The sequence below is a fragment of the Seriola lalandi genome, unplaced genomic scaffold (assembly GCF_002814215.2).
Source record: "Seriola lalandi dorsalis isolate HSWRI2012SDOR001 ecotype SW California unplaced genomic scaffold, Sedor1 jcf7180002054939, whole genome shotgun sequence".
Taxonomy (NCBI): domain Eukaryota; kingdom Metazoa; phylum Chordata; class Actinopteri; order Carangiformes; family Carangidae; genus Seriola; species Seriola lalandi.
The window spans coordinates 1,316,140-1,332,160 of record NW_019525659.1 but is presented as its reverse complement, the minus strand read 5'-3'; the positions used below and the strand labels follow the sequence as shown (position 1 = coordinate 1,332,160).

General features: G+C 41.3%; 1 protein-coding gene across 1 annotated transcript in view; it reads right to left on the bottom strand.

Annotated features, from left to right (window-relative positions):
- Positions 1-16,021, bottom strand: part of slc12a2 (solute carrier family 12 member 2) — a 67,622-nt gene that overhangs the window by 38,305 nt on the left and 13,296 nt on the right. The window contains exons 2-3 of the mRNA XM_023397828.2: positions 3,376-3,495; positions 1,594-1,669 (exon numbers count right to left, since the gene is read on the bottom strand). Coding sequence (XP_023253596.1) covers positions 1,594-1,669; positions 3,376-3,495 — 196 coding nt within the window. The remainder of the gene's footprint in view (positions 1-1,593; positions 1,670-3,375; positions 3,496-16,021) is intronic.

Genomic DNA, 16,021 nt, shown 5'->3' with positions numbered 1-16,021 from the left:
CTGTGTGCCACACCGCTCAGTGACTTCTCTACACAGTGACGGTTGAATTTGTCAGTTATGTGAAGACTCTGTCACATCAGAGTAAAACACAGGCTCCAGACCGACTGACGGCTTTGTTACTCTGTGGCCTGGGTCACTGCATCTAAAGGGAAGTATCAAAATAAGTAACAAAAGGGTCAAATAACAAAAAACTGCTCGTCACTTCTCTGCAGACAGTTCTGGTTTAATGTGTCCAGATTTACATGTGTCTCATATCTCCTCCAAACCAGTAAAACAGCTGAGTCAGCACGAGCTCTTAAATCTGTTGTTTTTCTTTTCTGTGGTTTGGTTTTTTGGAGCTTGTACTGATTTTACTTGTCTTTTTTTAACTTTACTTTTACTGTTCTCTCTTTAATCTTTATGACTGAAGTCAGTTTCAGGCCCACTTCATGTTTTTTGTTACTGACAGCTTCACATTTGATTCTGTTTTATATTTGAGTTCATAATTTGTTGATTTAATGTATTGGTTTTTATGAAACCTGGGTTTTGAATGGTCCTCTATGGATGATATAACTGTGAATGGATTTTAGTTTGTTGTTGTCACATCATTGGAAAAATCACATGTTCATACCCTGACCCCTGAGTACTCCGAGTTATTACATTATTACATCAGTACTCATGGGTTGGATCGCACTGCATCTTGTACAGGTGTGACACAGCATTGTGCAAGGTTCAACCATAATAATCCACATCACACTCAGACCAGTGGTTTCGAATTATGCACCCACTTCACCACAAATCATGTGACTTCACAGTTTTCCAATATGAATCAACCACACCACAGTTTGACCACAATAAAGACACTGACTGTGAAGAAACTACAAAGTGTCAGAAACTCTTGGGAAAAGTAACGAGGTGTGTGGTTGTCTGTGGCCTCAGTGTGACGGTTGATAGCTGATGATGATCAAAACATCTGATGTGCAAATATTAATGATGTAACATGTAGAGGTGACTTTTTAGTTTACACTAGGGCTGCACAATATGCAAAAAAAAATCATATTGCAATTATTTTTGGCAGATTTCAGTGTGAATGGTCATTTTTACATTTTCATTTTCACAGAAAAAAATGTAAAAATGGTGATGATGTGATTGTTGTTGGATCTTGTACCAAACAAACATGTTACTTTACTTCTGGAGAATATGATTTGTAGGCCGGGGCGTCTCTACGGCAACAATGTTGAGACACCTTTTACCTTTATCAAAAAAATAGCAGATCCTGTAATTCGGATTTTACACTTGGCCATATTGTGATTTTGATTATATTTCGATTATTTGAGCAGCCCTAGTTCACACATGATGTTTTTAAATGTAAGATGTAGTGAAGAATGTCGTCTGCTCAACCTTCTCCTCAGCCTGTCACTACAACACAGGAAACAGAACGATTCAACAGCTTTGAAAAGGAACAAACTATCGACTTTTTGCTGCCACACTTTTCACCACAGGCAGATTCCACTCTCTGATTGTGAAGAAAAGACGCTGCAAATGAACTGAGAGCTGGGCATGATTCTAAACAGGTTTCAGTTTATGGTCATTGAAATGTCAAGCTCTACTTACCAATTCCAGACTGACCCACGATCCAGGACATGCGGATGAAGAGCATCACACCCCAGATGTTCAACATGCAGCGGACCTGCAGGGGGGGGGGGGGGGGGGGGGTAGGTTAAATACAACCAGAGCATCAAGGTTTTCATCTTTCAGGGAAGACTGAGAGAAGAATTTACAAAGCAAATGAAAGATACATGTGGCTCCTGATAGTGAGAGGAAGCTGTCTACACAACAAGATGTTCACCACCTACTAGTCCTGGAAAGTGACTTTAGCTGCTTGTTGTCTCTTATGATTCATGATTCATATTCAGACAGGAAAAACTTGTAGCTCTTTTCATTCACTGTCAGGAGGATTTCAGTACCAGCAGTCCAGGGCTGACATGAAATAAAATATCATGTTGTCATTAGGGCTTAAAGTGGCCTCTCAAATATTTCCATGTTAAATAAATCAGTCTATGGCTGATAAAGTATTTCAACAATTATATATTGTAGTATTATGAACTGAGTGTGTGTGGCTGCTGATGCAAACCTAACACTTCCTGCTGCATTTAACTGCTGAAACAAGACCTGACTTTAATTATGAAGTAGTGACAGGAAATGCAAAGTGTTTGTCAGTGAGCTTAGCACTTACCGCTATCGTTCATCTACAACGTGTCTTTCGATAATTAGCAATAACAATGTTAAATGCATCTGATCTGTGTCTGGGTGAACCTTCCTATGTGTGATCTCCCTGTTAGACTACATCAATATGTAGCGGACAAATATGGGGTCAGATCGGGGGTAAAAATGGTGAGTGTAACACTGTTATATAAGAAAATACCTCACACCACTGATAAAAGCCATTAGAAACTAGGAGACATGAGAATAAGTGGAAAGTTTATATTAGAGAGGAAGGAAAGAATAGTTATGCCAAAATAAAAGCAGGATGATAATATCCAGACATGTCCTAATATGAAAAATTCATCCTCTGTTAACTGTGCTTTAAATAAAATGAACAGCTGAGCAGGAAGCACAGCTCTAAGCTGCTCTTCTAACAGACCGACCAACCACCAACCACTATCTGAGCCACAGATAATTCACACTCATGCTCCAGAATCCTTGACACAGTGTCACCAACTCACACATACAGGTCAAATTATACTGTGTAGTGGCACACTTCTCACCTGTGGTCCACTACTGTGAGTTCACCTCAGTTTACCCGAGTTTCACTGACCACATGAACATGAACAGAGATGATCGGGTCAAAACATTAACATCGGCTCAGCTGCCAAATCTGTTTGTGCTAATTATAGAAAGAGACATTGACAAACAGTGAAGCTGTTTCATCGAGTGAGATGTAAAACTTTAAGAAACATTTAGTTTGAGTTTTGCAGTTTGTATAATGTGGATATTAATTTAACCGTTTACTGTGTTAAAGAATCTTTTAAGATGTAGGTGTCAGGATCAGTGTTTCCCACACACTGATTTATTTGTGGCGGCCTATCACAATATCAGCACTGAGCGCCACATATTGATTTGTTTGATGTGGTTGTATTTCCGATTTAAAAACTGTGACAACAGTGAAGAGCTGGACGAAAGGAAGAAGCTGTGTGTACCTGTTGGTTCACACTGTGAATGCACCAAGGTACATTAGCAACGCACATTACTGACCTACATATTATTTCTCGAGATGTGTGTCTAAAACACAGCACTCATACAGAGTAAAGAAGGGAGAATAAGTAAAAACAGGTGAAGACAACAGAAGATTTCATGAGTTTTTTTTAAAAGCTCTGCAGTTCATCAGTGACTCACCAGGACTCCTTTAATCCAGCCGAACTTAACCACTCCTTTGGACTCGGCTGCTTCTTTAGCCGCAGCCTCCTCAGCCGGGGTCAGCTCATCTCCGTTGGCAAACCCATCCTCAAATGGCTCCTGAAAAGCAGAAGGAATGAAACCATGTTTATAAGTGGAGAAAAACTGGTGTCGTCACCCACAATCCACTGAAAAGTCTGAAACCTGGACTTATGCATCACTACTCGGGGAAATCTTAGAGCCAGAACACTGAAATGTGGTGACAGGGGATGAATCCTGGAAGCAACACTTAAGGCTGAATGTGATAGGCTGAGACAAATGTAAATCAAGCAAATAATAATATTTAAGGAAATATATACTGTCTCCTTGAAAGAACAACCATTCTCAAAATCCAGTAGTTTAAATTAATTGCAAAAAAAATTGTAGAAAAACTGGGACTTTTATACATCAATACTTAATTTTGTCAACAAGTGAGATCAGGGCTGGTTTATTATATTGGTTTCACTGTTTGTGCTGCAGAAATGATGTGAAATCAATGATGGAATAAACACCTCTCTGTGTAGAGTTTGACCCACTAAAGGAAGTTTGTAGTGATTTTTGGAAAAGGAGAAACATGTAGAGATTTGACTTGACTGTATCTCCCTCTGATATCAGGGCCACCTTTAAATAACACAAGAAAACACAGGAGAACCACCTGAAAAGCTTTTAAAAAAGGACGAGACTCATCATGTATATGTGATAAAAATCCTGTGGCAGACAGGTCACATGTCTCCTGGCAACACCAGCTCTTTACATCAGACAAACACACTGACAGAGGATGTCTGTCTTTGTGTTACTGTAGCAGTTAAAACACACAAAGCCTTCCTCCTCTTCACGGACAATGTTCAGACATAGTTACTGTCCTTCCTGAATTTAATGACCTCAGGATGAACACTAACATTCCTCCACATTTATTATGAAAGTTTTCACAGCATTTTCTAGCTGCACTGAGCAGGAGGGGTTTTACATTAAAGGGTGTCAGACAAAAATAAGCTTCACAGCATGACTCCATTAATCCCTACAACAGCTGAGCAGAAGTGAGTCATTAGCGTCGTCTTCATGGTTTAATGTTATATGACAGTCAGTGAGCCCAGAGGCTGCAGAGCTCATTACAAGCCACAGTACAAGAGAGGGCTGGAACAAAACACACACTGACAACACAGCCAATCAGTCCGTGATATTCAGTAATACATTATGTGCAAGTGGAACGCTGCGTCACCAAAAACACACGTGGTTCACCCTCTGAGACAATGACCACTGAAGCCATTATCCTCTCCACAAAGGAGGTCATGTGGCCCAAAGTCTAGCCTAAAGTGTTGCATGTGGGATGTGTAACATGTTACAGACACCAAAACAAGATTCCTTTGGACTTTTTGAGAAACATCAACATTTATTGCTACAAAACTTTATCTAATCTAATAAAGTTAGTAATGAGTCTAGTCTTAGCAAGTATAACAACAACACAACAACACAGGGCGCACAGACTGTGTGGACATCACCCACTATTTTAGTTCATGTATGTGGAGCAGTGGAAAGTGCTCGGTCTGCTCTGCTGCAGAGTCTGAGCCTCTTTTCACTGAATGGAATCTCACTAATGAAGGTTGTACCGACCGTTGTTGTTGCAGCAGGTTCTTTAATACGGAGCTTTCATCGCAGTTTAATTAGTCAAACATTCCTGTTTGCCAAGTTAAATGGCTTCATTCTTCTTGGACTTTGGCTAAAATCAAATATACAAAGATTTCAAAGATCGATTTATTAAACTTGTTTTTTTACTAAACAACAGATTCATGTTGTTCCAGAATCTAGGAAAAACAAAAAGTCTAAGCTCCAGTTTCCACCAAAATACCAACAAGTTGCTTTGCTGTGGCTCATCTGACTGAACCACCCACCTGTTTGTGTCACTCCTCCCACCTGTGTGCTGTGCAGCTTGGCACCAAAACACCACACAGACAGGCAAAGCTAATTTCATGGTCGGTTCAGTCCGAGCAGAGCTATGAAAACAGGCCTTGAAGGTAGCGACGTTTTTTCATTAGATTTTCACAGAAAAAAAAAATATATATATAAAAGTGATGATGATGTGACTTTTGTTGGTCTTGTACCAAACAAACATGTTTCTTTACATGTGGAGAATATGATTTGCAGGAGAGAGCACGGCACCACAACACTTATAGTCCTAAGTGCTAAGAATGCACAACAATGTGACACATTTGAAAAAATGGCAGCTCCTCTGATTTGGATATTGCACTTGGCCATGTTGAGATTTCGATTATATTTCGATTAATTGTGCAGCCCTGATTAAAATCAGGGACTATGTGATCAAAAAGACATTTGATACCAACTCTCAATATGTGACAGTGACAGTACAGTGGCTCATGTTCATTAAGGGGCAATTTAGTCCGAACTCTGCTGAAACATTCACTTATTCTCTCTGGAGGTTACTGCCATGCTGCTGATGTCCAACACGTTTCCACTGCCACACTCAGAGGTACTCACACAGTCTATACATGCTTTATTTTTAGAATAATGCCATCATCATCATAATAATGTCAGTGGTTGGTTACATAACCTCATTAAAAATAATGTACGAGTGACATTATGCTGACCTCTAAGTTTGGCTTGGAAAATATGCAACACTTTCATATGTTTATGGACAACATGAACCTTTCTACATATTCAGACAGTTTCTGTGGATATGGACGACCTTGGATTTATGGATCCTCTTACACTGCTGTCATTTTACAGCAGTGGACAGGAAGTGTAATGATATGGTTCTAGCCTGCTGTGCGGGCCATGCTCATTGATCTGCAGTGACATGTCCTCTAGATCCATGTCCACTGACAGTTATGTCCACAGTGAGTCATATCCCAGCCATTTCATAATGAAAGACTTAGTGTGAGCTTTCCTTTGCAGAGGCTGATAAAATTATTAAGAGAAATGCACAGATTAAATGAGTAGATTGTAGAAGAAGAAGTTCAAGAGTGACTTCCCCTCATTTCTCTAAAAGATGGGCAGGGCAACAGCTGATGACATGACTCTTGGAGTTAATGCTCTGGAAATGATGTGATAAATTAGACTACATTCATACAAACAGAGTCACCACCCCCATGTCTTCATTAGCAAATGGTCTGTATTTGGAGCGAGCTCTGTGTGAGGATAGAGAAAAGGAAACATGAAACAAACATTAATGAACATCTCTCAGGAGAGAGTCTCTGTTACAAGAGGCGTATAAATAGGTGGTATAAATTATCCAAGAGAGCTGGGCCTCTGGCATGTATAGAGCCGATCTGTGGGAGGGAGGATCTGAGCATCACTCAGCATCACTTCACCTGGGCCATCTGTCAACACCAACACCCTGCCTGCACCCCTCTAGTGACTCAGCAAAACTGCTGCAATCAAGCAGCGGAAGCTAGACCGGCTGTTGAGAGCTAGAATCCCTCTGCAGATCAGGTTCCTGGTCCAAATGTACTTTTATACTGACAACAGCCTTTTTCCCTTATTAACCCGTTTATAAGTCTTCTGTTTTTCTCTTCAGTTAAAGAAGCAACAATTCAACTTGCAAAATTAATAGAATAAAAGCTAGTGGACAAGAAGCTGGTGTGGAAGTGAGACAGTTCTCTATAGATCGCTGCAGGAATGAGCATAAAACCAGGAAATTAGTTGCATTTCTGCACTTCCTGTTCCCTGGTCCTGGAGTCTCTGGATTTTATGAATGTGTTTTTGGTGAGATGACTGAAATAAGGTCTGTTGTTAATGTAACATAAATTCTACAACATAAAATCCATCATTAAATACCCCAGCCCTGATTTCTTGAAGCTTTTGTGGTGGTGATGTTGAAGTCATGTGACCGTGGTGTAGTTGGTTTATAGCCTGACATTAGCTCTTTACTTCTGCTGATTGTATTAAGGCTTCAAACATCATAAAGTGATGCTCATTTGTGAAGATTATTTTGCTGAACAAAATGTGTAAGTTAAAAGTTAAGGGCTGTTATTGACCGCCCATCCTGAGTCTGGTTCTGCTCAAGGCTTCTGTCTCTTAAAAGGAAGTTTTTCTTGCTGCTGTAGCCAAGTGCTTGCTTATGATGGGGGTGGATGGGTCAATCAGTGTTATAGAGTCCGGTGTAGACCTGCTCTAGTTGAAAAATGCCTTGAGATAACTTCTGTTGAGATTTGGCGCTATATAAATAGAAATTCACTTGAAAATCATTTTAAAAATGTCCAATATCAGTACCGATACCTTGACTGCAATACAGATTCTTAACGATAAAAAAATGGTATCAAATGACAAGGTATTTCTCAATCCTTGATAGTATCGAAACAGTTTGGTCGGTTGGTGAAAGTATCAAAGTTTGATACGCAGCCCTATTGGCTTATTTTGTTTTGAAATCTGTACAAAAACTGTTATGTTGGCATAGATATCAAAAACTTTCAAATGTACCCTGCCTCCAGTTATTAGAAAGATGCTTGTAAAATCTAGGGTAAAGAAAACAATGCAAGGTTCAAACCTTCGTTTCCTCATCAAACTGACTGAGACAATGTTCCTGCCAAGGACAATACTACTGTGAGGAATTATAAGAGCTCACAAACTGAAAACAGATGTTCCTCTGACAGAGCTAATAGAAGAAGATATAAAAGTTTTGTCAGCAGGGAACATTAGAAGTAATTGCAGACAAGGGATGAACTTGAAAACCAAGGAAGCATGGATATCTGTAATTACCTTCACACCCTTCTCTAAAGTAAAACAATAGAAGGATGCATACCATTGCCCAGCCCTAAGGTCTACTCATGACTAGGTCAACACAAAAGAGTTAACAGCGCAAACAGTGGGTTGGGATCAAACTGTCAGGTATCTGACTCAAAAATCAATGAGGGTAAAAATAAAACTCTTGGCAGGAGCTGTGTTGGAACAACTCCAACAGCTAACCAGTCTGCAAAGGCTCCTGGTACCAAGCAGGAAATTAAAGGCTATGACACATGCAGTGTGTTTTCACTGCACGAGTCACACTCCCATCCTTTAATTTGAGGTATTTGCTGTCTCACCCATTGTTCTCTGTAAGAAACCCCATACTTCAGAGACTGGAGTGAGGTGACCCGACATCCGGAGGAAAGAACAAACAGGTAATAAAGTAGTAGAGTGAAGTAATTATATCATCCAGATCCGGGTAATGATGAGTCTCATGGATCATGGTCTCATGGTCTCATTGTAGCTGGTTCACATCTCTGTCCATGAGTCGACCAGACACAGATCAAGCCTGACGCTGGTCAAAGAGCAATGTTTGTCGACTGATGAGGCAAAGGTTGAACTGTTTGAAGAACATGCAGCTCTATGTGTGGTGTAAACAGGTCTCTGCATATCATCATGAAAACATCCTCCCTCAGGTGGAGCAGGGTGGAGGGAGCATCAAGATCTGGGTCTCTGCTGCCTCTGGACCTGGACAGCTCCACATCATCAAGTTTATCAAGGTCTCTTCAGGATCATGTCAGGGTGTCTGTCCACCCAACATATGTCACAAAAAGATTCATAAGCTCGCCTGAGGTGGTCTTTCAGACTTTTCCACGAAGCAATATTTCACTCAATTTCATGGAAACCGTTTTCGCACTGAAGTTGTGGCACCTGCCATATCAGGCCCCAGAGAGCCGGCTCCAACCGAGAGGCAGACTGCTGGAAATCTATCGCCATGTTTGATGAGAATGATATTGCAAAAGGAGAAAACTCAAAACTGCAATAGAAACACAGTAATGACCCTAAACATCAAATTATTCTACTACAGAAGGAGTTCAGAAAGAGTAAATCCACCTTCTGGAGTGGTCCAGTCAGAACCCAGACCTGAACCCAGTAGAGATGCTGTGGACCGAAGCTCAGAGAGCCGCTCACACCAGACATCCTGAGAATCTGTCTGACTGAAGCAGCTCTATAGGAAGAATGGTCCAAGCTTCCTCTTTAACATTGAGCAGCTCTGATCAGCAGCTACTGAAGAGCTGGTTTCAGGTGAACTACAACCAGGCTTTGTTCAACATGGGTGATAAAATGAAATTCATTAAAATGATTCTGGCTTTTTGAGCTGTTTGAAAATTAAACTCACCGCCAGCGTCTTTATGTGGCATGAAATCAGCTTCACAATTAAAAAATAATTACATCTGCTCTTGGCATTAATGACTGAAACAGCTGGGCCGTGGGACATCACATTTTCGGCTTGGAGTGATGTCAGGTCATGCTGCTGATGTCATTATGCAATACTGAAACCAAGGTCTGCTTCCCCTGTGTGGCATCAGGGACAGGAGCATCTGTGTGGTGGATTTATAGAGGGGGGGGTCAGATTCTTACCTGGCTCTGTCTCTAATGGAGACCAGTGTTCCTCATATCATGAGTGTTATGAACAGCTGTTCGAGTGTTTTCTGTCCTCTACAGATGACTGAAGGAACGCTGTGATTTATCTAATGAGGCTTTGACCGATTTTTCTTTTTGACACCGACGATGTTGAAGCTCAGGAATGTGGACGCTCCAGCTGCTCAGCATCCTTGTCATGATCAGGAGACATTTTCTATGTGGCACAGATCTGTCAGGAAGGATCAGGGGCTTTGTCTAATTTTGTCCACTGACTTAATCTGACAGAGACACAGTGGGCGGAGCTGGAACGCAGCAAAGGTAAAACGTGTGTTCGTCGCTGCAATTTCAGAAATCAACTCTGAATCATTCAAGACAGAATCTTCCAACTGCACCTTCATTTGGTCGCAGTCATTTTTGTTCTGGTGCAGTGTGGTGTTGATGATGAACAGCTGTCTTAATTTGTAAACACTAGTCTTGAATTAATGTAAAGATTGACAGAGACTTGATATCTGCTAAATGTTTTAATCTGAACATTAAGTTCCCCTGACACAAGCAGTGGCTGACAAAGTAGGTCATCCTCCATTATATAAGCATGTATATATAAGAAAATATTATCAAATAAAGGCAAAGCATGTTAAAATAAATAAATTGTTTTTACTTTTTAATCATACGTTGTGTTTAACTGCCTTGAGTATGGCTGAACAATATACAATATTATCACATTGTGAATATTTTTTGACTGATATAGTCACAATTTTAGTGGAGATGGTATATTTCTGAATTGAAAGGTGTATATAAAAATGAAGATGTGATTTCTGTTGGGTCTGTATCAAACAAGCATGTTCCCTTACACCTGGAGAACAGGATTTGTGTGGCAGGTTGTGTCTGTTGTGACACATTTTACTTCTTTGGATGTTGCACTTTGCCATTTTGCAATTTGGATCATAAGATGATGAATTTTTCAGCCCTTGCCTTAAGCATTTGTTCTGGTGTTTTCACTTCTGCATAAGCAACTACTCCTCCAACTTTGTCACCAGTTTCCTGGAGGTCATCTGATGAACTGGAAACAGGCGGTGTCCTTCTTCTTCACTGTGATCTGGGATTTGAATTTTGTGAAGAGGATTTAATCTGTCGCCGTGTTATAGACTTGATGATCATTTCATTCTCCTCTTTTGAGCAATTTCTCTCATCTAACCGCTGAAAAGAAAAGGGGAGACGCTGAGTGTTTCAGGTGAGGCAGATTTTTTCAAACTTAAACTGTGTCGACCCGGTAACAGGTACAGTTACCTGCAATCGACTTCATACCACAAACACTGGTCCTGTGTTTGCCAGTGTGGTTTAAAGTAGAACTTTCTCTTCTTCACTGGCTCAGACGTTCTCCCTCTCTCTCTGCAGGCGGGACCTCTTGTTGGCTCTACTTCCTCTCCACCAGCCTCCACCTCTCCCTCCTCATTTTGTTTTTTTAAATAATAGCCTATAAACTTCTCCATTTTTGTTTCACAGGTTTCATCATCAGTGATGAAGTTGAAGGCCTGTGCCAAAGGGGCACTGAAACAGCCCGGTGATCATCACGCACTGGCACCAATGCATCCATGTGCAACTTTAACTCATGCTCTCAAAAAGCGGCCACATCATTCTGGTGGCGGTCTGGAGCTCTGCAAGATCTGTATGTGGTGAGGCTGAGTGCTCTCACTGCTGAATGCACAGCCAGAGAACAATGCACACGACACAGGATGAGTTGGTCAACATTATCTACGTGGCTGAAGCAACACAAAAGCTGGCTTTGCACAACAATGACAAAAGCATCGAGAGCTTAGCACGGCAGAGCAAACTGTACCGCCACTTGCCACGAAAGGCATTGTTACAAACAAGAAAAAAAAAGAAAACCTAATGATGCAATTAGATTTAAAAAAAAAAAAAAAAAAAAGTTCACTTTGGACAAACAGTCTGAAAGTCAAGGAAGGTTTTCAGAAACCTTCCAGGACCCGCAAAGCTTCACTTCCAGGAAACACTGGCACGTTCTGCTGCTGACGACTTATTCATGAATAATTTATCCTCTATAAATTATCACGTCTGACGCAACTCACCTAATCAAAAAACAAACACAGCTCGTGTTTGTGTTGGTGAGGCTGGAGCTGCCCGTTTCCCTCTACACACCACATGACGGAAAAACAGACATCACTACAGCTCAACAGAGAGGATTGTGTTGAGTTGCATAAGAGCAGAGCACTTTATTAAAAGCCACATGCTGAAGGTAAAACACTTCACGGCTACACTTGAAGCCAGGAGTCGGACGGCTTCTTTATTTTGCTTCTGACAATAAATCATTATTTGATCATATGATGATTATTATTGTTCATTTATCTAAATGTTTTCGAGTTCAGCTCACAGTTCTTCAGCAGATGATTTTCGGTTTTGAGCTACATGTGTACATACTACTTAAATGCCTTTAACTCATTACTTGATGGACAGAAAATTAATAACAAATACAACAATTTTCTTCATTTGTTGTTGAAGTAATTTATTAGGCAAAAACCCTCTCTGGGTGTAGCTTCTTCAATCTGAGCCTACGTCCACACCACTAGGTTTTAGTTTAGAAACTCATCTCTTTTGCTACGTTTACTCCTGACATCCTGGAGTGTTCAAGCAGCTAAAACGCAGACTTTTGGAAACAATGCTGAACTCTCTGTAGTTTGAGTGTAATGCGGGCGGCAGCCTCTCTGGGTTTTTAGTATGACTAGTTAAACTTGTAGCGTTTGTTAAAACCTCAACAGCACTTTGTCGTTATAGTATAAATCGCCTGATAACCTTAGCATGACAGAAAACAAACCTGAGCCAGATTGTAAAGGTGGCTGCTAAGGTGACCCCCCCTCCTGTTTTTTTTATCTGTACCCTTGTCTGCAATTTAAGTTTCCCACTTGGAATGATAACATGTCTGAATGAATCACTGTCCAGTGTTGCTCTGTATCTGATATACACACCCGTTTACGTTGCAGTGGTAAGCGTCTCCTGTGCCGATACCTACTTCACGCCGACTCTCCCCTGCCCTCCCTGCATGACTCAACCAGCGACTGAGAGAACCGATCAGATGTCCACTATCTCAGACATCTCACCATTGTTTGGGAAAACCTCCCACCACTCAGGTCATTATTCTTTTACTGCGCTGAAACTCTCCCAGAGTTGGATTCCCTGCTGCCCACTGAGGTCTGTTGATGGAGCTGAAATGGCCCGGCCTCACACCGCAGAGATTTTTGTTTTGGAATTGTGTCGGATTACGATTTGACTGTGGCGTTGGTGTAAAAGAGGTGAGGAGTGAGGCTGCTGCAGACACTGAGGAGCTCTGTTGCTCAGGAAGGTGAATGGACTTGGAATGAGAGGCGGTTTTATCAGTGGTAGTTTGGGGTGGATGGGAGTATGTGTGAAGCACTGGAAGCAGGGATGGGCCCATTCTTGGTTTAGCAGTATTTACCTGCTATATTTACTTCTACATTATAAACGCTTCATACGACACCGGGAGGGTTTGAGAAGCCCAAATTTTGTTGAATTGCTGAATTGGTCATTGTTGGGTCCATCAGTTACAACGTTGATGTAGTGATAGGTATTTTATTTTGAAAACTGATCTGATGCTCTATGTCCGTCCTGCGTTTGATTTCCTGTCTGACTCGATCTGTTCGTATCTTTAGCGGCTTCTGGAACACTTCTGAAACATGCTGCAGAATCGTTGTCATTGTCTGGAGTAGCGTTGTGTTCCAGTGTTAAATAATACCAGATATAAGGTGGTGCAAATTAGTTTCGCGTTGTTTCACCTCGTGTCAAACAAATGGCAGACTGGACGAGTTGGTGAAGGTTGCTGCACGCTCTGCCTGAACGACACAGGCAGGGAAGCAGAGACAGACAGGGACAGTCCACTGGCCCCATGCTCCCAATGGCCTGTCCAAATATGACAGTCAGTTGAGAATGTGTTTGTGTGTGTGTGTGTGTGTGTGTGTGTGTGTGTGTGTGTGAGAGAGAGTGAGTGAGTGAGTGAGTGAGTGGGCAAGGCAAGGCTGGGCAAATCAAAACACTGCTCTACACTGAAAAAAGATTTTACTCATATGAAATAGTAAAAAAAAAAAACAAAGTAGAAAATAAATATGTGGCAGTCAATGCTTGTATTTTAAAAAAAAAATCAATGTGTGAGCAATGACACTTATTGTATGCATCTGTTCATGCTTTCATCCATGCACTTATTACTTCTGATTGTTGATGCTCGACACATCAGGACTATGGACCAGTTACATTGGGCTTTTACAAACGACTAGCACACCACCTCTGTGCACGCTCTCCCCCTCTGGTCCAGAGATGCAGTGAGTAAATCTGGTAGACCAGCGCATCTCTAAATAACTCCCACAATGAACAGAAGTAGTTGAACCAGAGACTCTGTCTAGAACTTCATCACTTTTCTCTGAGTGTGACCAAAATAGACACACACAGTGTTCACCTGGAAATTCCTTCATTTCCTGTTGCAGAGGAAAGAGGATCCACAATAGCAGGCAGCTGGCAGGTTGAGCAGGAAGCAGGAAGTCAATCTGCTTCTGAACAGCTACAAGGATGAACAGACAGCTGAACTCTATGACAAGTGTTAATACAGAGGTGTTCAATTAGTACAAAAGCGCTCAGTTGAGCAAAACTTCCTGAAACGAAGATCCAAAACATTGTTTTCTCCCTTTTCCACTTTCCCCACTTATTTCTCTCCTCTCGTCTCTCACCAACTGACTCGAGTCACAATGATTGGCTGAGTAGCATCATGTGACCAGCGCCGTAAAGGCTAGAAAAGCTGTGTCGGTTAGAACAAGGTCCAAAACCAGGTAGGACGGCATGTGAGTCCAGATCCAGACCACGGTCCACATATTAGAGACCCCTGGTTTAGAATTAAAGTCAGGAAAGGTCCTCGCTCCCGTCAACTCTGCCCAAGTCATTGTTTTATTACTCTTGTATTATTTTAATTCTTCTTGTGATCTATTTAATTTACAATTTGAACTATTTACTCTGTTCTGACTTTATTGCATCTTATTAAGAAAAGTGTGACATAAAGTTATTATTATATTCATGACTTCAAGCGGAACCTTGTGTCCGCACAGTAACAACACCACACTCAGTTCTCAGCTGAATAAATGACGAGTGTTCTGTAACATTCCTGTGGCGTTTCAGTTCCTCTGACTTGTTAATTTCCAACTTTCCATCAGACATGCTTTGTGTGCATGTGTTTATAGAAGTGGGCCACTGAGAACAACCTAATTCTGCACTTGAGTGAGAAGTTCGGGGACCGTGGGCACATCCTGCCATGTGCCGTGCATGTGTACACACACACACACACACACACATGTGGCAGCCTGTAAACACGTATATAAAAGGACGTCTACTCATTTTCCATGATGCCAACCAACGCCATCTCACAGGAAGTTGATTTTTCTGCTCGCATAAGCAGAGCGAGGCTCCTGCTGTCACATCGCTCTGACCTCCAAACATCTCTGACCCGTTCAAACAGTTTCCTCTTGAACAACACGCTCACGTCAGCTCCGCAGACATGCTGCACGTTAACTGATCCACACGGACACAAGCGCTCATTGTCACAGTGTCCTCAGTTCAAGGTGAATAATTAAGAACTTTGACTTTCTCCTGAGCAGGTTAATAAAGGGAATAAGAGACGGCACTCATTTCCTGTTAAGAGATGAATGCACACTGTGTATTGGTTATTTAGTCTTAGATAAAATCAGGGCTTGGTGTTATTTGAAATGTCCCTATACTAGTGCCTGAATTTTGCTACAAAGAATATCTTTTCAATGTCTAACTATAATGAAAAAACACTTTTTTTCATTGAACAAAATAATCCAAGGTTCTCAACTGTTACTTTGCTTAAATAAAATACAGTCCAATACTGGCAAAATAATGCTGTAAATCAATAACTATCTGTTCAAAGAACAAGTAAAGACTATGAATTTACTTTCAGTCTGATGCAGTCTGACAGATAAACACAGTGTCTATAACTACGTGCTAGGAAACCCACACAGTTCATTGTGAGATTGCACAGATTGCGGTCGGCCCTGCTGGCACTGACAATCTTTTAACACATTTCTTTGTTTTTCCTCCAGTATCACAGTCACACCCAGCCATAGTAACGAGTGTGTTGCTGCATTCTGTGGGGGGTTGGTATCATGTGAGAAAATGATGTCAACACTCACCCCTCATACCATGACTGAGCCCCCCAAGTGAAAATAGTGCGTGTGCTTTGTGAAATGCTGAG